Source organism: Diceros bicornis, chromosome 24 (assembly GCF_020826845.1).
Source record: "Diceros bicornis minor isolate mBicDic1 chromosome 24, mDicBic1.mat.cur, whole genome shotgun sequence".
Lineage (NCBI taxonomy): Eukaryota > Metazoa > Chordata > Mammalia > Perissodactyla > Rhinocerotidae > Diceros > Diceros bicornis.
In genome coordinates this window covers 13,584,348-13,609,001 of record NC_080763.1, presented here as the reverse complement: position 1 = coordinate 13,609,001, position 24,654 = coordinate 13,584,348, and the positions used below count along the sequence as shown (strand labels likewise).

At 39.0% G+C, this 24,654-nt stretch overlaps 1 protein-coding gene across 2 annotated transcripts; it reads right to left on the bottom strand.

The window, feature by feature from the left end:
* Window positions 1-670: 670 nt before the first annotated feature.
* Window positions 671-23,932, bottom strand: ZBTB1 (zinc finger and BTB domain containing 1). 2 transcript variants are annotated; one of them, XM_058567106.1, is made up of 3 exons: window positions 23,677-23,932; window positions 8,290-10,205; window positions 671-1,108 (listed from the first exon to the last, which is right to left on the bottom strand). In XM_058567106.1, the coding sequence occupies exons 2-3, from the start codon at window positions 10,185-10,187 to the stop codon at window positions 1,072-1,074; spliced, it is 1,935 nt and encodes a 644-aa protein (XP_058423089.1). In that variant the 5' UTR covers window positions 10,188-10,205; window positions 23,677-23,932; the 3' UTR covers window positions 671-1,071. The 2 variants fall into 2 exon arrangements, with proteins under 2 accessions (XP_058423089.1, XP_058423088.1); XM_058567105.1 differs by lacking the exon at window positions 671-1,108 and having other exon boundaries at window positions 7,731-10,205.
* Between the last annotated feature and the right edge of the window lie 722 nt (window positions 23,933-24,654).

The window sequence follows — 24,654 nt, the reverse complement described above, 5'->3', positions numbered from 1 at the left end:
ACAATAAGGAAATAATATGGCTATAAGGTCCATATAATTAAGAAATGTGCATATGAGTATATATACATATATAAAACAAAGTATTTGTAGCTAGGTTAAAATCTCACCAAACATTTCATTTCCCCATGAAAGGTTTTTTAAAACATGTTGACCATTGTTTCATTCAATACTTAGTTGACTTTTATCTCGAAATTTGAAAGCTGAGAAGCATGGTATTATACATTAATACCAGGAATAAATGTTTAACAGAAACTCATTCTGCCTTATTAGGTGATGTTGCTAACTTCAGGAGAAAATAATGTGTCTTAAGATACATTCTTTTTGGTTGTCTGTGATTTGTGAAGATGTACCACTGTTGAAGTGATACCACTTCTGTTTTTCCTTCAAGTCAACAGACCTAAAAGGGATCTTCATTAATATTAATAATCAAATTTGTGACTGGTATATACAGTGAAAAAGGAGGAAGGGTAAATGTTACATTACAGTGAGTAATAACTAGATTATCTTTTCTTGTTAAAATATTGGTCTTACATTTTTTTTTTTCTCTGTCAACTTCTCTTTATTTATACTCTAAACTACAGATTTGGGGGTGTAATTTTTTAAATTGTCTAACTACATTTCATAATATGTAAACTGTAATTCAGATTATTTTAAGTTTAGAATTATATGTGTTTACATAGATATGTGATTATCTCTCTTTATAACATATTTATAGCAGCCTAGCAAGCCCTTTTATTTTAGAAGGGACCCTTGACGATAATTAGCATATAAAGTTTCATTTTAGTGTAGCTTTAACCACTGATGTCATATGAATATTCTAGTTACTTTTCTTTATTGGATTTTCCACAAATACTAGGAGAGTCACTGTGAATCAGTTTTGTCACAAAGTGATTCCAAAGTGGTCTTTCCTGAGTTTTCTTGGATCCTTGCAACTGGAACTTTTGGGGTTGATGAGGTTTGTCAGGAAGACAGAAAAGATGGTGTCACTTCAGATCTGATATTCCTGGGTCTGGACTTAAAGTTTATCTGTTGAAGATTGATTCTTCCCCATGTCCTCTCCAAATTCAGATCTCACTTCTCCAGTAGTTTAGAAGGCCCTATTTCACCACTGCCACACAGAAAAAAACAAAACTCAAGAAAAATAATATTACAAGTTGACTGCTCTACAAGATACAACATAATTCTTAGGTCAGAATTTCATGGCTTTTGGCACCAGGCCAGCACACTGTTACTAGAACAAAGAATGGGAACAATGCTTTTGTTCCCATAGCATAGTTCTTAGCTTAAAGCTAGAAACTATGGTTCCTAGAACTAGCATAGTTCTTAGCTTAAAGCTAGAAACTATGGTTCCTAGAACTAGCATAGTTCCTAGAACTTAAATTTATTTTCTTCCCCAGTGTAACTCATAGTACCCTTCAAATATAAGATGTTCTTATTATTAATATAATTCTTCAGCTATAGGGACCTTTTTTTCTTGCATGACCTAAGCTAGAATGAGTAGGGCACATAAATAAGTAACATAAAGAAGACAGGAGGTCAGCCAGGTAGAGGGAACTAAGGAGGAAGGAAGGAGTTAAAAAGTGTTTTCCTTGAAATAAAATAATTTTACAATGTACTTTAATTTGTGCACGGCAAATCTCTGATTGAAACATAGGTCAAACATTTAAAAGCTCATGTTCTTTTTACTGAGTGACTTCAGCCATCAAGCTAACATTTTCTTCAAATATTAAGTGTTGTACATTCTGCAAATGAAAATAAAGTACACACACACACACACACACACACACACACACACAGAGGAGTTGTTGTTTTGCTTCAAAGTCCTAAGTTCATAACTCTCTTAACCTGCCCCAGTAATTCTGGGTAGAATTATATATTTTTTGTAGCAATGTTTTGCCCTAATTTTTCAAAAAAGGGATTATCTCCCCTAAAATATTTTTCCCCTAATCAGGGAACACATAAAGCATTTGAAAGGAAAGATGACTTTCATCATCTGGATGCTTAGAATTATATTTCTGTTATCTAAAAATGAGCTCTGCTGAGTCTAATTGGTATAAGGAATTGGTTTAAGGAGGATAAAAACAACATAGCAACTTTTTAAACAAAGCTTAACTGGGGGCTTCATAGGCTGTCTACCTAATTCTATTCCTTTCTCAAATAGGTTAAGTACAGAGAGTTGCAAATTTTCTCACATAAAATTATTAATTCCTGACTCTGAAATGAAATCATGTCCTTTCCATTTTTGTCATCCTTTGGCCCTAAAGTTTCCTGTGATTTCTTACTTATTACAGGAGTGATTAGTACATTGATACATTCAATTCAGAGCCAAGTACTGAATTGTAATCTTCACACCATTTTTTTTGTCAGCAAATGAGTAAGATAATGAGAAATTATAACGAATTCCTGCCCCCTAGTGATCTGTGGTGGTTTCGATAGAAAGGATGAACAATTCTGTCACAACTAATGGACCTCAATGATTTTGTTCTCCTGAATGTATTAAGGGAACAACTTAAATAGGATTTAAACTTCTTAGTGCTAAAGTCAACTAAGCATGTGCATATAAATATGTAAGTAGTGTTAGATTGGTTCAAAATTAGCATGAATTTACAAGCTGCTATTGTCATTTAGTTAATATTTATATTTACCCATACTCACAGACACAAACATTCTAAATCCTTGCATTTTTGCCTCTTGCCAGCATATAAATTTCTAAGTGGCTAAATTTCATCTGGTTTTGGTATGAGTCTAACCATATGTTACCAAATAATATGTCCTTGAGTTTGATAGAAGGAAATGAAAGTGAGCCACCTAAGTGATAATACAAACATTATCCATGGAATCTCACCCTCCTGTTCTTCTGTTCTCACTTAATAACATTTGGCAGATGGTGGAGACATCATTCAAGTAGTAGATTTAATACAGTGGTAGTAAAACCTATTGTGTAGGTTTTAGAAATCAGGCAATAGATGCATAAAGTTAAAATCAGATTAGATTGGGAGGATTTTTTCACTTAAACCATTAAATAACTATTCATTTTTTAAAAGTTTGCTGCTAGGTTAGGGTGGATATACAGCTGTCGTTTCCTGAAATTATCTTTCATTTCTTTTACAAGTAAGACTGTCTTTATAAGTTTATACTAGAAATCCATAGATGTTTTTGGTAAATTGAATTATAAATGGCTAGAATAACCAACTTTTGTTTTAAGCAGACTTAGATTGCTCTGTAAACTTGAACTGAATCAATCACAATATGGTAATTAGGGATTTTGTTTTGTTTTTTAGCCCAGGAAAGGGAAAATTTCTTATCCACATCATCTGTTAAGGCAAAAAGAGGAAACTGGTTATTCTGGGGTCCTAATTTTTCTTGAGAATATTTTCAAATGATTTGAGTTATTCAACTCAACAGTCTGCTAATCAATAAAAGGAAATGGTGATTGGTGGGAGAGATTAAAACATAAAGGTCAGGAATAGGGAAAACGGGGGGGGGGAGTCACAGAGGTAGAAATACAGAAGTTGAATTCAAATTAATTTTTAATTGAGCACCTATAGTGGGCCGGAAGAAATGGCTGACAATACCACTAAATGTTTTAAGTTTAAATAAAGGAAAATTAAAACATATCAGTATTTAGTACTTATTTGTAAATCATCATTCTGAATGACCCATTCAAATAAAGTTTTGTTTTCAACTGACATTTTTTCACATTACTCAACTTGTTCTTTAAGGACCCACTATTAGCAGCTACCTTACCAGGCATAGATGACAGATGATGAACAAGGAGCACAGAGTCTCATAGGAGCTTTATCACAGGCTGAAAAGGCCCTTCTTTGTACTTCTTGGTAGGTGAAGTATGTAGCTTAGTGGTTAAGTACAGAATGTAGAAACCAGATAGGTCTAGGTGCAAATTCCAGCTCTAGTATTTAGTTTCTGTGTGATTTTAGGAAAAATACTCAGTCTCTCTGAACCTCGGTCCCCCATCTGGAAAATGAGAATGATACTTACCTCATAAGGCTGTGAGGATTAATTAAAACTACCTATGTAAAGCACTGAGCAGAGTATAAAGAGTGCTAACTAAATGGATGCTGGGATTACTAAGTGACAGGCCTAGGACGGATCATGGGTTCCCAAATCTGGGCTGCAGCTTCAAGTTCTTAACACCAAATATAACTCTATTTGCTTCAGTTCCTTGGCGGTCAGCCTGTCACTCCCAGTGTACTGCACTTTGGGGATCAAGGAGCTGGGAGACATTCCACAAGGATATGTTTCCACAAGCTTTTTGGTACCCTGGAATCCTAGGCATTGTTAATGCCAGGGTGCCTGCAGAGCACCAGCGTGTATCACTGAGAAGCATTTTGTTACAGAGGTGGGGGTGCCGAGGAAAGATGAGGAACTGATCAAAGAAGATTACTGGCAAAAAAATAAAAAAGAATTTTAATTTAAACTCATAAAAACCATTTAAAACTAAGAAATATACCAAATTTCTTTATTCTCAACTATGTGTGCACGTAGACATTCAGGTTTTTTTCTTTGGGTTGGTACTGATTTAGCTTTTTATTAACAACAATGACAAGTTTTGTTACATTGATTCTTTGGATTTTCCAGAGATCTATTAAATATGGAAGTTCTTTAGTGATATAGAGCAACAAGCATTGTTTAGGGGGAAAGCTGCCAACCACTACCAGCCTTTCTTCCCACTTCCCACTTTTTTAGAATATAAAAGTTGGTATATTATCTCAAGTATTTAGGCATATCCTTGGCATATTCCTAACAATTATTCATTAGGCATTCTATAGCTCTAATTGAATTACTTTAGTCTAATAATCTAATCAAATCATTTTAATTTATCAAATTAATTCAATCTCTACTCATCTTACCTAGAAGAGTTCAAATGTTTTTAATTCAACTTTTATATCTTGTTGATATTTTTGTTCTCAACTACAGTACTTAAATATGATTTTTCATGTCAGTCTGTTATTTTTCCTTTTAATTGGTGCTCTGACTGCCCTAGCAAAGTCTGTCCTTATTTTAATTCTTTTATTTTTATAACTAGCCCCTGGAAATCTTATGTTCTTTCTTCTAATTTTTTTTTGTACTCAAACTTCACACATTAAACATTAGCCATGTAACATTTTACTCATGTGTCATTTCTCTGAATATTTTGACTTTAAAAATATGGGAGAGATTAAGACAAATTTCTGAGTTCTAATCCACTGCCGCCTTGGTTGTGCTTTATTAGTCTCTGAGATCCTTAGTCCTGTTTACTAAAGAAAAATAAACATCTGAGTTGTACTGTAATTGGTGGCAAGCTTGGTAGGCACTGACTCCATTCCTCCAGGATTTCTTGCTGGAAAACAAAAGGCCCTTTAAGCAAGACTGTGTTTGTGAGACAGAAAGAGAAACAAGATTCCACATATATCTAGATTTTCCTTTCATTTTTAGATTTGGAGCCTAATCACATATAAGTTATAAAGGCAGGAGGAACAGGCAGCTTCCACAACCTAGATTCGTCTTCAGAGCAGTGGAGGGCAAGAAGCAACAGTCAGGGGTTACAGCTCTGTAGCTCCACCTCAGGAGAGAGGAGGGAAATGGGAGGATACTGGGTTGGAGAGTGGTGTTGGATATTTTTCATTCCCTCTAGTTTTAAAAGGCAAGTAGCCTTTAAATGAACTCTTTGCCTTAATAAAGAAAATTGTACGTTATACTTAAAGAAGACTGTGCTGCCCTGTAGCTAGTTCCAAAACAAAACAAAGGTGGGTGTCCTGTGTAACATGAAACTGAGAGAAAACAACAGCATGAGGTGTGGTTTGTGAAACTATAAACATCTCAGTTATGTAAAATTAGAGACTGTTTAATGTTTATATATTTGCTTGCTAACTGTTGGCTGTTACTACATGTCAAAACACTCAATTAAACCCCCTTTCCTAATGGAATAGACAATCCTTTTCTGTAGAGTGGTAGATTTAGAAAGAACCCTGTTCTTTAATGGTGGGAAAGCCATTGCAATAGATTTTAATGCGAGTCAAGGAAAAAAGTGACCCCAAAGAAAATTATGTCCACTAAGATACTATATAAATAGTTTGGAAATTTGGTCTGGGTTTATCTCTTTACACTGTTCTCTGATGGTCTCTGGGCTTGTTACAGAACTTTCATCAGGTTCCTATCGGTAATATATACACCATGTTTCATTTTAAGTTGCATTTCAGATTTAACTACTTGATAGTTAAGTAGTATCCAAGACTAAGATGAATCACTTTTCCTGCTTTTTCTGCTAACCTTGTGGCTTTTAAAAAGATTCCTGATTTCTCATTTATCTTTTCGTATATTTCCCCCATCTCTACTTCCCATTATTTTATTTTAATACTGCCTGGCTTCTGTACTATTCCTATTCTTACTTAACACCTCAACATATCCCCACAAATCTCTGAGCTTACACTGTGCTCTAATACTTCTCTTTCAACCAAGTCTGTGCTAGTCCATATGTCTCTCAATTCTCTTGGCAACTAGTTCTTTTATGCAAATTGTATACAAAAATTTGACTTGCATATCTTAAAAATTTGATGTAAACAAAAAAGCAATGCTGTTAAATTACTGTTCATAATCACAAAATTATACTTTTAAATATAGGAGTTATTTAAAATCCCTTTCATTATGTGAAGGGTATTACAATGCAAGTAATTCACATTAAAAGTCATTCTATTCAATAGGTGTTTATTGGTGAGCTAGTTTTGCCAGTGTTTTAATTCACATGTAATTCATGTAGACCCTGTGTCAGCAACAACTAAGAATAATACTAATTTAACTAAAAAATGATAAACTCTTTCCATTTATATGCTCTGTGATTATTTTATAGTCCTCAAATTTTGTAGTCCTAAAAAAAAAATAATAAAGCATGGTGATAAACTGCAATTTGCCATAACACATTTTCTCCAAATCTTAGTATAAGACACAAAGACTTTTTTTTGCACACTCTACTTTTATAGAACAACCAGATCTGTAATTGATTTCTTTATTTTATTAGATTTATCAATATACATGGCAGCTTTCTCAAATCTCAAAGTAAGTTCCGAAAGTATTTAATTTTAAAGGTGAAAAATCATTTTCCTTTAGATGTCATATTCCTAGAGAGCTATTAAAGTCTATTTATAAACAAAAATAATTGATAAACTAACACACTTTAGAAATCAGAATATTTTAAATTATTTTAAATGAATACAAGATATGTCTTTTTAATTAACTATCATAGTTAAATTTAATATCACAAAACAAAATGACTTGTCCCCACTAACTTCTCAAGTGAGGTAAAGTCATTGGGTTTTACACTTAATATAAGTTTTAAATGTGATTATTAAATGATAATATTTTATCAATTATAGGAAATATTCATTTATAGGAATTTCCTTAGGTCCATCAATCTTTTTAGGCCAAGTCTGAGCCCATGTCAACCTTCAAGGTTAGATTCAGTGCATCTAACCTACCTAATAAACTTGTCAATTTAAGAATATGAATTTCATTAATAAGAAGGGGGAATAAACAGTGTCCATTAAATCGCTGTTCAACTTACAAAAAAAAAGAAAGAAAAAAAGAAAAAAGCTAAAAGCAAATGGGATAGTTTCCAATAACTAATTACTTAATTTTTTTTTTTAATTTAAACAAGAATGGCCAATGATCTTGGGTTTAAAATTTCACAGGATAATGTTAAGAAAAAAACACATAGAAGTAGTGACATCATCACCTTATTGATAAAAAACTAAAGTTTAATAGTCATTGAAGGGGTAACAACCACTTGTAGTCTACATTTAAAAATAATTTTAATCATAGCTAAAACAAACTAAAAACAAAGAATTCTATTAAGAAATAACAAAAATGATAAACATTTAATAACACCTAAAATGTAGATACTTAAGATCCTAAACAAAAATATTAAAGATAAAGGGCCTTGAAATTTTTTTCCAACAATTCATCTTATAAAATCAATTTCTAAATAGCTCATATCCTTTGCTTTGGTTTTTTTCTGCTATCAACTAAACATTAGTACAGTAGAAAATCACTTATGTTCTTTTCAAATGCTTGGCATTATAATGTGATCTCATATCTTTCCTCAAATTAAATTTTGCTCCACATATTCCACATGTATACAGATGAACATCCATGTGCTGTTCCAACTGTTCATTATTTGGGAATATCTGAAAGCAGACCTGGCATATAGTCTCACCAGCAGATAAATGAGAAATCATATGCCGTACATGGTCATGTTTTCTGAAGTTGCCTTGATCACAAATGGAACAGACATACCTGGCCATGCCTTTGTGCATATCATTGTGCAGTCGCAACTGACGTTCCCTTAAAAACTGCTTTCCACATGTCTGACAAACAAACTGTTTTTCCTTAGTATGAACAGTATAGTGTTCTCTTAAGTGACACCGCTGATAAAATCCTTTTCCACACAGATTACAAAAATGCTTTCGTCTGTGATCTCTTTCATTTTCTTCCATGATGGCACTCTTAAACATATCTTGGTCTAAGCAGCTAGACATATGTTCAACCACTAGATTTTCAGTTTCAAAACGCTGGCCACAATTAGGACATCGAAAAGGACAGGCAGAATGTTTAAATAACTGCTTTTTTTGGATACTGTTTATCTGGAAATGAGTGTCCCTAAAATCATCCAACATTTCAACGAACATATCTCTTATTTCAGACTGCTCATCAGGATTCTCTTCCATGTCCATTTTCTCCTCGGTATTTCCTAAGCCATTCATTGTCAGATCTTGGGGTTCTCCACATCTCTGAGCGTGTTCCTGAAGCTGTCTACCCTTAACAAGTATTTGTCCACATTTACCACATGCACAGATATTCTCAATGTGCTTGGCTAAGTAGTGAGATGACAGGTCCTCCTCAGTTATCGTGAGTCCACACAGTTCACAAGATGCATTTTCAGTATCCTCTTGTACTGGACTGCTGTTGTTAGGGGGCCTCATATTTTCTAACCCACCTCTTTCATCAGCATTTATTGACATCCGAGGTTTTAGAGTTTTCCTACCACTTTTTTTAATACTGACATCTTCTTCAACATAGTATCTGTAAAATGGCTCTTCAGGTTCATCTTCTAATTCGTCATTGTCAGTGGATTCATTACAGTCTTTATCAGTAACTTTAATAATGTTAAAGTCTTTCAGTTCATCTGTAGGAATATCTTCTGGCTCCATCTTGATAATGATTCTTTTCCTCTCAGCAGCTCTGCTTTTTTCTTCACTGGCTAGTTCAGACTCCACCGTGCTACTTTTTCGGCTTCCAGTGGTTGAAGTTGAATCATCAGCAGCCTGGTTTGTGTCTCCTCTGTATTTGTCCGTCTGTGCAGAAAATGTTTTAGAAGAATCCTTTTCACCAAATTCAGCTTTGATATTACTGTCTTTTCCATCTCTAATATCTACTATTCTGTGATAGGACCTTGTGTTTTGGTATGAATGTCTGTTAGTACAGGTTAGCACATGCTCATCTAATAATTTTTCACAGCTAAAGCCAAATCCACAACTATCACAGGTAAAACTCCGTCCAAAGCGTCGTGACACACGTTCTTTTGGAGTAGATAATTTGGACACAGAACTTTTTTTACATACATCAAATAGTGGTTCAGGAAAATTACCTAATTGTAAAGACTCTTCATCAGGCTCCCTATTATGTGGTGTATTTACTGTTGAACTTGGCTCTGCAGACCACCTATTGGCTTCATTGCCATTTCTAGCCACAGTGTCTTCATACATTCTTACCCCAAATATCATTTTGCTGTTCTGTTTGCTAGAAGCAGAAGATGAACATTTTGAACTAGAACAATCTGCATCCTGTATGTCTTCTAAGCAGTCAGGAACATTGTACAGCTGTAGATAGTTCATTGCCACTTTAAACTGCTCAAAACTGGAGGGAGCTGTCATAATTTTTCCTAAATACATAAATTGCAAAATAAGATCAAAACACTCGGCACTAATTTTCATGTTGCTGAGATTCAGTTGTGCAGTACTGTGCTGATGGTTCATGAAAAACATCCTAAAATAGGAGCTACAAGCAGCTAGAACTGCTTTGTGTGCTTGAAAGTAAATGTCATCAATTGCAATACAACAGTCACAGAGAAAACCCCATTCCCTTTGGTTGTTCAGCTGCTGAAGGACGTAGCTGCTGTGGCTGGGCTTTGCCATCTTCTATTAATTAGAGACCTATATAAAACAAAAATATTAAAGTCAGACAAGATATCAGAAAAGTACTTGAAGAAAAGAATAATTTTGATCATGATTTGTGACGTGTGACTTTGCTATTACAATCAAGGTATGAATAGTTTTTCATTCTAATGTAGCAAAACTCAATAATATATACCTGAATCATTTTTTAAAATTTGAATATGAAAACACTCAGCCATTTATTTAAGCTTCTCATTTGATTTTAAGAAATACAAGCAAAAACCATCATTTTGGTTTCATTTCAACTCTGGAGAAAAATGTATACTAAATTTGAAAGAAAAGAAGACACTAGGTTTAAAAGTACTTGAAGGATATGAACAATGAAAGTAAATAAAATAACAACCTAAATTGAAAGTTAGTAACTGGATTGCAGAGTATTAAAAACTTCTTAGATGATTGCTATAAAGGAATTATTGCTCATTTTTAAGTGTGATGAGGGTATTTTGGTTGTGTTAAAAAAGAGTCCTTATGTTTTAGATATACATACTGATGTATTTATAGATGAAATGATATATCTAAGACATGCTTGAAAATAATCCATGGGGTAGGTGTGGGGGCTATAGATGTTATAAGATTGGCCATGTGTTGATAACTATTGAAGCTTATAATTCTATATTTGAATGTTTGAACATTTCCAGAGAAAAAATTCTATTTAAAACAGCTTGATTGTATGGAAATGCCAAGCCAAAAGGTTTGATCAGTGCTTTTCTCTTTTCTTGATTATTGGAGAAGCAATAATTCTGTAGAGTCAGAACATCTGTCTGATTTGGTGAGCACTTTAGGGCATAAGGAAGCAGTGGATCTATTTGAGGAGATATCTATCCTTAGACTGAATTTTCCTTCTTTTTTTTTTTTAATTTTTATTTGTTTATTTTATTTTTCCCCCAAAGCCCCAGTAGGTAGTTGTAGGTCATAGCTGCACATCCTTCTAGTTGCTGTATGTGGGACACGGCCTCAGCATGGCCGGAGAAGCGGTGTGTCGGTGTGCGCCCAGGATCTGAACCCAGGCCACCAGGAGCAGAGCGTGCGTGCTTAACCGCTAAGCCACGGGGCCGGCCCTCCTTCATTTTTTAAATGTTAAAAAAAATGTATACAAAAGTCACATGCTCATTGCAGAAAATTCACACATAAAAGTACATAGAATAAAAACACACCTTAGGTCACATACTTCTTCCCAGAGGTAACCTCTGCAAACACTCTGGATTGTCTATCTTCAGATCTGTTTATATGTATACATACAGAGTCAACAGACACTGAGTACCCACTATGGGCAAGGCATGTAGTTTTGCTTTTGTTGTTTTCTTTTTTTTTTTTTTACCTAAATGGTATCATATATACTTTTGGGTGTGTGTGAGGAAGATCAGCCCTGAGCTAACATCCATGCCAATCCTCCTCTTTTTGCTGAGGAAGACTGGCCCTGGGCTAACATCTATGCCTATCTTCCTCCACTTTGTATGGGACACCACCACAGCATGGCTTGACAAGCAGTGCCTCCGTGCGCACCTGAGATCCGAACCCAAGCCGCCAGCAGCAGAGCGCATGCACTTAATCGCTATGCCATGGGGCCGGCCCCCATATATACTTTTTTGCAACTAGTTTTCTTCACTTAACGACATATGGTAGACACTATAAGTATTTCTAATGTATGGAGTTGACTTTGGATAAAGATGAAAGAAGAGAAAAATATGAAAAGCACTGGAAGTCCTATCTATTATATTAGAAAGCAAAAGTAAGATCCAATTTTAGCCTTAATTTTTAATCTGTATACATAAAACTTCAGAATCCATCTTCTACTTAAAAACAAGTCCCTACGCAATTTGAACATAAAAAGAACATTTAACAAGCTGTTCAGAGGAATAAAATGTTCACTCTTCAGTCCCCAAACTCTTCAGTCCCTGCAGTGGTAATTAAGAGAGGACCTAAGTTTATTTACTTCCACTTGTTCTTCATCTCATCATAGATCACACGTGGATCACATGCCCCTCTTCCCCACCGCCTAAAGACCCACCTGCCTCTTCCTGCCTGACAACATAGAGCTGCATAGCCAGCGATGTGCATCTGGTGAAATGAAGGTGGCTTATGAGACCTACTGCCTTCTTAAAATTGCAACCATTGTGCTTTTTCTGTAAGCCAGATCAACTATTTCAAGTCAACCTTGCAATATGTCCACCTTTTGTAACTCAGCTATCTGTACCCAGACTGTGAGGAATCACGTTCAGTATGTACCTAAATACAAAATGCAATGTATGCACAAAGATATTCATCAATGTGTTATGTATAATTTGAAATGCCTGGTAATAAGGGAGTTGTAAGTAAACCAAGATAAATTCACTCCCTAAAATTCACTGTCCTGTGGCCTTTAAAAATTATATTCATGAATGAAGACTGTAAAAGAAAATGAGAAAAGTTTCAGGATGGAAACCTGTAAATAGAGGATAAAAATTATGTAACAATTACAATTATGTAAAACAAATCCAAACAACAACAACAAAACCTTATTCAAAGAATGAAAAAAAATGAAGAAAAAAAAAACCCACACAAGCCCATTTTATGTAGGATGAGATTTCTAGGCCTATAGTCATTTTGTAGGATTCAGAGAATAAAGAGAAAGAGGCAGAGGGATAGATATTATCTCAAAAACTTTTCTCTAGCAATAAGAGTTTTTTGAAAATGAAACAAAGTTGTTCAGAGGATAATGAATGCCCTGTAGGCAAGCAGAGCCGAAATGTCGTGAGGACGGGATGGTACAGCGAAAAGGGCACGGGCTGTGGATCAGACAGACCTGAGTTCCAGTCTGGCTTTGCCACCTTGGGTAACTTGTTTATCCTCATTGACCGAAGTTTCCTGAATGGTCAAAGTGGAGATAATAATACCTCAAATAACACATCAAACACGAGGATTCACAGACGCAATGTGTAAAACGTATACCGTGCTTGGCATGTGACAATTAACAGATTAACAGTTGCAGTTGTGGTGGCGGTGATGCTTACTCAAGCATAAAGAGGTAAGCTGGACTAGATAACCTTAAAGTTTCCTTCCAAATAGGAGTCCGACAGTGTGAAAGCCAGCTGTTAATCTGTAAAAACATTCAAGTTTTATATATCCTATGCTTTAAATAATGACATAAAGAGCTTAAAAGTTCCAAAGACCCTTCTAATCTAAATGAAAAGGAGTTTTATCATCAGCAACCAATATTAATGCAACTACACAGAAGACCAATATGATAGGCACCTCTAGCTACAGTCACAATTCAATTAAATTAGTGAAAATGTATGCATTCTGTTAACATAAACAAAACACTAAAACAAATAAGAGCATCGATAGCATTTTTAATGCACATTTATTAATTCAACAAATATTTATTGAGTACTGGGTGTACCAGGCACTGTATAAAGTACGGAGAATCAGCAATAGCACGGGTATTCTGTAATCTCAAGGGTACATCATTGAGGAGAATTCTGACTTTTTCTAGATTGGTGACTTCATTCAGTGAAGTGCCTACTCTAGGGAAGAAGGCATCGTGCTGAGGGGAGAGGACAAGACCTCGGGTCAGGCAGAAGCCCACCGCCTCCACATGTCCCTCTACATTTCTGTCTTCCCCTCACAGAGCTGGAAGCTGAACAGGTACTGTGTCTAAAATTAATGCTAACACTACAGCTTCTAGGCTGACGTAGAGCTGCGGTTTCATCAATGTTATTATGCAAATGTCAGAGTTCTGAGTAAAACTGAATTTAGGAAATGTCCGAGTTCTGAGTAAAACTAAATTTAGGCAATGTCCGAGTTCTGAGTAAAACTGAATTTAGGTGGAGTAACTTTTAATAGCAATCATTCACACATTAATACCAGCAATTGTGTTCTTGTTACACCTCATTCAGAAAAGCTTTAAGAAAGCTAAATAACACCAAAAAAAAAAGGGCAGGGAGTGGAGTCAGGGGTGAGGGATCTAAATTCCTGTGAGACTTTTAGCTTATCTCTTGAGAATAATTTTTGCATTAAAATTTTTATAATTCATTCACTTTTATCAAACAACCATTTCACCCAAATTTCAAAGGAAGTTCGTTCTCTTTTCAACTCTTTGATATCCTTAACGTACCAGATAAAACTTAGTGATCTTTATGTTATAGTAAAGCTTGCAAACTTTTATATATATATTTTTGTGTGTGTGAGGAAGATCAGCCCTGAGCTAACATCTGCCAATCTTCCTCGTTTTGCTGAGGAAGACTGGCCCTGAGCTAATATCTGTGCCCATCTTCCTCCACTTTATATGGGACCCCACCACAGCATGGCTGGACAAGCGGTGCCTCGGTGCGCGCCCAGGATCCAAACCCGGGCCGCCAGCAGCGGAGTGCACACACTTAACTGCTACGCCACAGGGCCGGACCCGCTTGTAAACTTTTAAATAAAAGGACTGCTGTATTTCCACTGTCTTTGTTTTTATAAGGAAATCTCTGAGTGTTCCTGTTCGTGTCACTAGATGCATCACTGGCAGAACAAGTTTACTACAGATGGAAGTCCAGGGCTGGGGTTGAGAGCAGAAACTTCAAGTGTGAGCCAGAGCCCAGGGTTCTCCTGAGGCTGGCAGGACAGCCAGTGTGCATGCGGCTCTCTAGGAAGAATAAGGAGTTAGGTGATGCAAAACATTCTACACTGGATTTTTAAAATTTTAGTTTGAAAGATTACCAGCTCATCTCAAATTTAAAAACAGCCACCAAGCACATTAAGCATATTAAGTAATTTAGATATTCATCGACTTTTAGAGCTTAGAGAGATCTAATCTAATCCAACATTCTTACTTCATAGAAGCATGGCAAAGATCTAGGGCATCTAACAATGTACCAAGGGTATAGTTAACTGTGGTAAAGCAGGTACTAGGACTCCTGACCACGCAGAGGCATACTAACCACTTGGTACTATGCACTGTGCCCTTCTGCAAAGAACACTCAACAAGGACCGGGCATGGGTCCTCAATACAGACAGGGGTTACTGGCAGGTGCTCTTGCACAAGTGACTCCTCCCATCTGCACTCTCTCTGTAATGTGGTTGTATCTGTATCTGTACATCTAGTCTTACTCAGCAGACGTGCTCCCTAAATTATACTGTGTAAGCCAATGCAGTCAATTTCTCACTGACATAGTAAGTTTTCAGAAATATTTTTCCTTCACTGCTAAATCTCTTCAATTGGAAAAAACAGTTTTGCTGGAAGTTTCTTTTGCCCTTGCCTTAGTCAAATGATAATTTAAAAGTCTATAAATAAGCATATAAAGTGAATGAAGAAGTAACTTAAAGGAATTTTGGAGTGACTCCTGTAAGGCAAATAATCACCCCCAAATTTGTCATAGACTTGCATTACCACAGAGGCCCCTGAAGACGACTTGCAGAGCCTCGCATCACACTGTCAATTCAGCATCCCAATCTTTGAACTACTAACATTCACCTCTGGACCCCAAAGGACAGTTAAGTGTATATATATATATATTCATTTCTCCATACCTATTTCTATGTCTTACATGATTGAATGGATGTATATGGATTTAATTTGAGGGTTATAGACTATCTTTTTGAGAAGCCTGAAATGTAAGGAAAGGATTCTCTCATGTTGATAAATCAGAGTATCAGAATGTATTGAATACCTCCATGTTCCTAACACCACATCAAACATTGAGGCGGAGGGTGGAGAAGGATGGCATACAAGAGAGCTAATTACATACGAGGGATTAAATTTTAAACCAAGAAGCAATCTGAGAATAATTAAGTACTAAATTATATTGAACAAAGTTCAGCAAGAGTTTAGAAAAAGAAAAGCATGAATTGTACTAGAACAGTAGGCTTTAGGAAGGATGTAGGATTTGAGTGAAGCCATGATGAAAGAATAGGCTAGAGAAAAATAGAAAGGAGAAAGGTATTTGAGGTATCTGTGTAGGTGTGTATGTAAACAACTGGGGAGGGAAACATAGCAGCATAAACAAAAGCTTGGGAAGGTAATGGGAGGAAAGGCAGATTTGCTTTACTAGATTGGTAGATGAAGGTTATGAAGGTAGGGTAAATGACAGCTGTAATATGAACAACAATAATATGAATAGCTAACATTTGTTAAGCCTTACTATCAATGTGCCAGGCTCTAGTCTAAGCAGATGTGTGTGTATATATCTCTCTCTCACATATGTATTATATATACATACATATGTATGCATGTAAATATGTGTACCCTACAAAGTAGGGTACTGTTTTAAGATCCACTTTCCAGATAAGAAAACAGAGGCACACAATGATATAACCTTCCTAAGGCCACAGAGGATTTGGCGGGATTAGAACACAAGCAATATGACTCTTGAGCCTGAGATCATGGCCTTAACGATTTTGTCACCTATAAAAATAAGGTCACCTTGGCAACCTTCTTTCCTAGAATACCATTTTCTGGGGTATACATGCAATTTCTAAATTTAATTAAACTCTTTAGGTTTTCTCCTTGAAATTTCCAGAAAGAACCAGTTGTACAGGCTCCTAAAAATAAAAGTTTTTACTTTAAGGCACTTAAATGACAGCCATGATCAAGTTTAGAAAATTTTATTCACTTTTTAGAACACACATTCTGGCTGATTATTAGACTGCAAATTCAATACTTAATATAGGAAGTTCTAAACTTATAATTGGGTTATGTTCCAAAACTTTATTTTTAAGTTAGTTATTTGGAACTTGAAACACATATTCCCATAGAAACAATGCTATAAATGGTGGCTCTGTTCCATGCTCACACCCTAAAGTCTTTAAAAACCCTAATGTAGCTGTGTAATGTCCTCACAGTGCTGTAGTGTCATTAACACTAACAGAGGTACTATGCAGCAATGCCTACTACACTGAACTCAAGGTCGAGGACGAGGCTTAATGGCCGTGGTGTTCCCTCTGCCTAGCACAGTCTTCCCACATAGTCAGCACTTCATGCATGCTTGTTAAATCAAAGTATTAAATAAGAGCCGATAGATTTGATTACCAGCTCCACCACTTATTTAGCTGCAAGGAAACTTCTTTACCTCTCTAAGCCTGCTTTTCTCATCTGTAAAATAGAGATAACCATACTCCTCACAGGACTCTTGCATAAATTAGAGATAACAAATGTTTGTCTTTTCAGTCTGAGGATAATACAATTTTTCTTAAATATTGTCATCATTGTGAACATAGTTCATAGAACTTTACTAAGTGGTCAAGTTCAACCCGATGATTTATAAGACGAGAAAACAAACTGAGGCCCTGAGAGGTTAAGTGATGCTCGAGGTCATATTTAGTTTTGGTGGCTGACAGCATAGGACGCTGGTCTCCTTAATCCTGGTCCCAGGCTCCTCCTGCTATTCTAACTGCAGCCCCACGTACAGCACACCTGGCTGGCCGCTTTCTCCTCTGCATCATTGATGTTTTGCTGAAACACAGGAGCTGATTAGTAAGGGCTGTTTGCACCTACACAAAATGGCCTGAGCCCGTTATGCTTTTGGAGACTGTGGTGTGTCGGCTGGTTAGTATTCTTCTGTCTCCTTGCTTGTCAGGCCAACAGCTGTCACTTCTAAAAGGTGTGCTGATCTCTTGCTGCCCACCATTTCAATCTATTATGGGTCATGAAATTAGACAAAAACCCATGGAAACGGAATCTACATAATTTCCTGTGAGGACCTGGGAAGTGTTCTATAAGTAGGATAAGGTTTTAATTCCTGCACTTTATTTATTTTAATTGTTGATAGGCAACGAATTGCCTTACTCTTTTGCTTCAGCCCAGGGCACTGGATAGCTGAGGTTGCCAACCAAATAACTTCCGAATAAGTGGGGTGTTTCTGTAGTTCAGCTGCATTATGGGTCTGGGAAATGAATTCATCTACACAGAAGGCAAAGGGGACAGAGTGGCTTCCAAAATATTCCTCTCTCCCTCTAGGAGAGGAGGAGGAAAAGTATTTAATCCAAGGAGTCTCTACATTTTTTCTGTTCCTCCTAGAGGCAACATGGCATCTTCTGACCACCAGAGGGCACTGTGTGAACAGTAGGCTTCTCTCAGCAAAAAAACAGCTTCACCAGGAAGTCCCTTTTTGCACGTGGCGTTCGCATTCTTAGGGTTCATTTTGTGGAACTTCTATCTATTCCAAAGTACTCACTCTGTGACTTTGTCTGAGATCCACCTAAGACTGCTCCTCCCCTTTATTCTCTGTCTCACCTGGCATAGCCATGCACCACGCTACTTGGGAGTCACCTAGGACTTCTCCCTCATATTTAACTATTAAGTTTTGTCAATTTTCTCACTAAATATTTCTCAAATCTATCCATCTGTTCCATCCCTACCTTCCCTGCCCCACTGAGGCCTCTATCATCACTCCTGAGTTATTACAACAGGCTCCTTAACTGGTCCCTCAAATCCATCCTTCACCCTCAGATGATCCATAATGAATAAAAATCAGACCACATCATTCTCCTGCTGAAACCTTCTATGGTTTCCTTCACATATCCTCAAGCTAAAGGACAAACTCCTTAGCAAGGCATACAAAGCCCTCCATGGCCACCCACCTAGTCTTACTTCCTGCTTTAAACTTCGTGTTCAAGCAAAGTAAAACTGCTCGCCACCCCCCCTCCCCCATTATACTTCATGCATTTCTTATCCATGCTGATTGGCTCTTCTGTCTGAACCAACCTCCCACATATCATTTAAGAATCAGTTTATCACCTCCTCCAGAAAGTCTTCTCTAACATCTCTCTCTCCCACTATTTTAGGTTTTGATATTACTTTGTGTACTATCTTATTCTGCACTTATTATACTATATTTTAATCATCAGAACAGCAACATAAAGTAAGTGTTAAAGCAGAGACTAACCAGACCGCCTGGGTTCAAATCCTGGCTCTGCCACTTATTGGGTGTGTGACCTTGAGCAGGCTGCTTAACCCATTTGTGCCTCAATTCTCTCATTTGAGAATGGGGATGGTAATCCTTCCTAGCATTTAGAGTTATTGTAAGGCAGTGTCCGTCAGGAAGTAAGTGCTAAATAAGAATCGGTTACCAGAATTATCTATATGTCGGTCTCCCCACTAGATTATGAGCAACTTGAAGGCAAGGACTTTGGCTTGTTCGTTTCTCTGCAACATAATCAGTATTCAGTAAATGTTGCTGAATGAATAACTGGTGAGGCAGCTCTCTACGACAGGACTACCCAGTTTCCTTCTTTCAGCAGATCCATACATATATTTAAATTGTATTGTTTCCAATTTTGTAGCTCCAATGTTTAATGTTTAATTCTAACCAAAATCCTGAAAACTTCAGTTTTACCCTAATTAAAAGTCAATGAAATGAAACCAATAAAAAGAGTATCATAAAAAGCGTGTTCATTCTAAGAAACTTAACTCCATTTTTAAGCCTTAAATCTATTTAAGATTCTCCCTCATCCCAAAGCACCTAACACAGCAAAACCCTTCGTGTTTTCATATAAGCTATTCCCTTTGCTTAGAACCTTTTTGATGTCCAGCTCACTCTTTTCAGGAAGTTTCTTCTCATCCCAGGGTGAGGCAGATGCCTCTCTTCTGAGCTTCCAAAACAGCCTATACCTACAAGTATCCAGTGACAAATAACGTGTCATCCAAACTGGGATGCTCTGTCACTGCACTCACAGCAGGGAAGATAATTACGCGGCGACCCTGCTCTGCTGTGAGCTCTTTGAGATCAGGGTATGGTCTTAGTCATCACCGAATCCCCTGAGCCTCTGACAGCTGCCTCACATTTAGTTGATATGTGATCAATTTTTGAATGAATAAATTTTGAAGTAGTCAAGTTTTATTTTGCTTATCAATTTTTTGCATTATTTCAATCGGCAACTTTTATACATGCAGTGGTAAAAAATTTACAAAGCAATTTCCCACACATTATATAAATGATTCTCACAACAACCTTGAGGCAGGTATTTTTATTATCCTCATTTTGTGAATGAGGAAACAGGTTTAGTGATTGATACTTAAGTGCTCATCACATAAGTAGAAGATGGGACTCAGACTCTTGACGTTTTTGATTCAGAGCCCTGAGTTTCAGTTTTTATAAACCAGACAACACTCTCTCTGGCAATGACTATTAACTGGTGTCCCTTTGGGACATTCTAAGCCTCCCAGAGTCACCCCATTCTCATACAGCCCCATATTGCAGGCAGAATGCCCAGCCCCTTCCCCATCCCCTCTTCCATCTGCTGACTGCCGCTGTGCCTCAGAGCAAGCCCTCCTCCAATACTGAAGATGTGAAGTGGGGATGGAGCTCTTCTGTTATCTCTAACAAGGATTACATGTATCCCCCATACACAACGAACAGAAAATCTGGTTGGTGATTTAATTCTTTAATTTTCCACTTTTATTTCAAAAACTATTTTCAACTCATAGCAGAGTAGTGTGAAAAACACCCATGTCCCCAACACCCTCAAATCAATGTTGTGATTAAACTTCTATGTACCATTTTGGGGCTTTGTTTTCAGAACATCGTCAACTACTTCACAGTTCCGTCTTCTCGAATATACCAGGCTAAGGAGTAAAAGATTCTGTATTTTGACTAAGATCTCTTGTAGTTACTAGACAAATGACTATACATGTCACATACTTAGAAATCTATCTTAACTATGTACCATCTCCTTCTATGCCACATCTGAAAACCACACAGTCATTAATCCCCTTCTTTCCTCTAATTTCCTTTCCTTGATGTTTGGCAAGCTACCTCCGGATATTGATCAAGAGGAACTCATCCCATATCAGCAGTGGTCATGACAAATATATCAACTCCTTCCCAACTATAAATTATGTAACTCTCTAAAAATGTGAGGATTTTGTTTAAAGGAGTTTAGTCGGTATAAATCAACCCATCAGAGGCTGGACATCAACATTAACATTAAAAAAGTGTGAGAACTAGCCCACCAAGCTACAATAAGTACTTCATAAGGACAAACCCAAAATAGCCATCCTGTTATATGTAAACTCTCATGTCTGTTACTTAATCATACAGTTTTAAATCAGCCCAATGCAAAACATTCCCTTTCCCTCCACCTGGCCCATTCTTACCAACCAGAGCAGTGTACAGAGAACATGAGCCCATGAATCATCTAGGCCATCCCGAGGCAGGGGGAAGCACACACAGCAGCACAGTTATGATCAAATGTTGCCTTCTCGAGTTTTAAACAAGGAATTGACCGTTAACAGTGATTATCTCTGGGGAGTGGGAGTCAGAATGACTTTCATTTTTGTACTATATGTACTTCAGTATAGGTTAAATTTTTACAAAGAGCATGGATTTTATAATAACTTCCATTTTGAGAAAAACAGACATGAGTCACTTTTAATTTAGTTTACATGAGTATAAAAATAATTTCAATATTTTATTGTAAAAAATACTATCACAAGAAAAAAATAGGAGAAAATATCCTATACAGACCAAAGTGACCTCTCAAGCAGATGTTTTTCAAATGTACCTTGATTTTTTTTGGAAGACAACAGATTGTAGCTTAAAAATAAAAACCTATGGTAGTCTTTCTGCATTTTTATCCCAAATGGTTTCCTCCTCTTTGGGCCAGAAGGTTAGCAGCAGAGGCTTAGCACTTTTCCTGGCTGGAGGAGAGGCCTGAAAGCAGGCCCTTCTTTTCTCCTGCACATTAGAATGGGAAATGGTGCTGCAAGGAACACAGACATCTTTAAAAAGCTCCATGAACTGTACCTTTCCCAGAGCCTGGCAAAAGAAGAGAATGAGAAAACAGTACAAAAATTTATCAGCGTTAAAGCGAAATCAAAACATAAGGTCAAGAGCGAGGGGTTGAGGCGTGCTCAGCCCTGCTAGGTCCTGGTTAAACATGGTTTCTCTTTTCTCCGACAATGAGGCACCAGGGCTCCCCCACCTCCTCTGAAGCAGGCCATCATAGTGGGGTGGGAAGAATAGAAAGGCTTCAGGCAAGACTGCTCAACCTGAATTATTCTATACCATGAAAATTTGGTCATAATGGAGAAATCTGCTTTTAAAATGAATATAAGATGTTAACTGAAGGCTCTACTGCAGACTGTCTTTATTAATCTTTAGAAAAGCATTTCACCTCCACTATGCTTCAATTTTCTCTGTTTAAGATGAGGAAGCCCCCATCTAGCTCCCAAAGCCATTCCATTATTACTGAGACTTTTAGGCATCCAGCAAGTAATTCAAAAGGAAAGTTTTGAGGTTCTTATGGTCAGCCATCATTCAAACTTCATCTTTTTGTATCCTAATTCTTCCCATTTCTCCCCATCATATCCATCTGCACTGGCAAAATGTCATAGAATCTAATTTCTCAGCTTCAAAGGACAAGGTGGTGATTGCTTTGAAGTTATCACCAGAACTGCATCCTTCACCAAATCTGCTCCCGAGGGCCTTGAACTTTAGCTCAAGGAACTGATTCTAAGTCGCCTACAAAATGCCTGGGACCACTCCTTGGGTTCGAATGTCAAAGAGAAAATTGTTCCTGGAACAGTTTTCCTGCCGTGATACATACTGTATGGAAATACACTCAAGCCAAGGAAGAATCTGCGCGTACCTACCACGCTGAAGCTCCATTTAGGAATATTATTATACACATACAAATGCCCTACTGTCCCCAGAAAACATCAAGGACTTTCACCAACATCTTCCTGACACTTCCAATTTGGAGAATGTCACGTCAACCTTTCAGATCAGGTAGACGCGTTGCTTAGGTAGAAACGGAGACTGGGAGGGTGGCTGAGCTCAGACCCAAGCCTACATATTTTAGCGGTAACGACTCCCAATCTACGTCCAACACACGTACCGACCACTAAGAGAACTTCTTAGTAAGCGCCCACCACTGGAAGCGAAAGCACTTTCTTCCCAGGAAACAGATCTTTTCCACTGAAAATTCCCAAACCCGAGACCTACCACTTTTTACTGAACAAAAAACCGTGTGTGCCGGTAAGAGGAGGTGGGAAAGAGCGTGGCAAGAATTTGCACGGCTCTTACGCCTCCTCCCTCGGAGCGCGCCCAAGTCTGCGGCCTCGGCTCCGGGACACTTCCCCTCCCACCCGCCCAGGAGCCGCAGCTGTAAGTTGAGAGAAGCGGGCTCTGGGCACGTCAATCAACCGGGTCCTCCCGCCTCCCGTCTACACCTCCCCTCCCCCCTCAAAAAAATAAAGGCAGAGAAAGAAAGGGAAAAGAAGGTAACTAATTTGGGAACTAGTCTCCGCGGGGGCTTCGCCTCCGACCCACGGAGGCCGCACGTCCCGGACCAGGCGCGCCGGCGGGCGGCGGGGTCGAGCAGGCGGCCCGGCAGCCGCCCGTCGCCGGGTCCTCGCCGCGCGTCCTCCGCGCTCCGGCTCCCCGCACGGGTCGGCGCCGCTCCGGCTCCGCACTCCGCCAGGCCTGCGGTCCGCCGCCCTCCGGCCCGGCCCAAAGTTGCGCAAATAGCCCCACAACTGGCAAATACTCACCGGCCGCAGCAGGAACCGGGGCTGCGGAGATTTTAGGGAGTTTAAGGCAAATCAGCCGCGGGAAAGGCGGGCGGAGGCGAAGGGGCCGCGAGCTGCAGTGGCGGCGGCGCTCGGGCTGGGCTGCGCGGAGAGGTTCTGGCTCTGCCAGGGACTGTGCTGCAACAAAGGACTTCCGCTGCCGCACAGCCGCGCCTGCCGCACCGCACTGAGCCGGCCCCGCTTACGCGGCGACTCCGGGTCTGCCCACCAGTTCGCTGCGGCGTCCGCCAGCCTTCCCCTCCCTCTCGCCCGCCCACCCACTCCGCCGCTGGCTGCTAGGGGCACCCGCGGTCGCCTGTTTGTTGCAACAAGTTTCTGCGTCGGGCTCCGAGAAGGCTGGCGCAACCCGCACCGCGGGGGCCGGCGCGGCGGCGGCCTGACCACCTCTCTCGCCCCTCTCCCAAGGGTAGGCTTGGGACCTCCTCCTCCTCCTGTTTGCACAGCTGGTCAGGACGGGGCTGGTCAGGACGGGGCTCCTCCCGACTCCCCAAGGGCAGGATGCTGCTTTCCCACTCCGTCCAGATGTCAGACCCCTGCCCCGTAGGGCCCAGCAGCTGGGCCTTCCCTCGCACTACGTCCGTGGTGTTCTGGGGGTGCCAGCACCATCACCCTGTCTCGTGCGCGGCCAGTCCGTCCATGGTTGCCCATTCCCCGCGCTCCCCCCACCCTGCCTTCCATGGGCCTGTCCGCCTCCGGCCTTGAGTCACTTCCCCCGCCATGCCCCACCCCGCCCAGCCCGCCTCCCCTCCCAGATTCCCGCGGCTCAGCTTCCCTGGCCCCGCGCCCTCACCCCTCTCCTCGCGAACACGCGGGCGCATCCTTGCCCACCCCCACCCCCGAACAGAGGGGGTGCCCGTGCTTTTGCACACCCTGGGGAAAGTCCCCAAGTCACGCGGTTGTGTGTGGGGAGCCTGTGACGCTCAGGCTCGTCTGCACGCT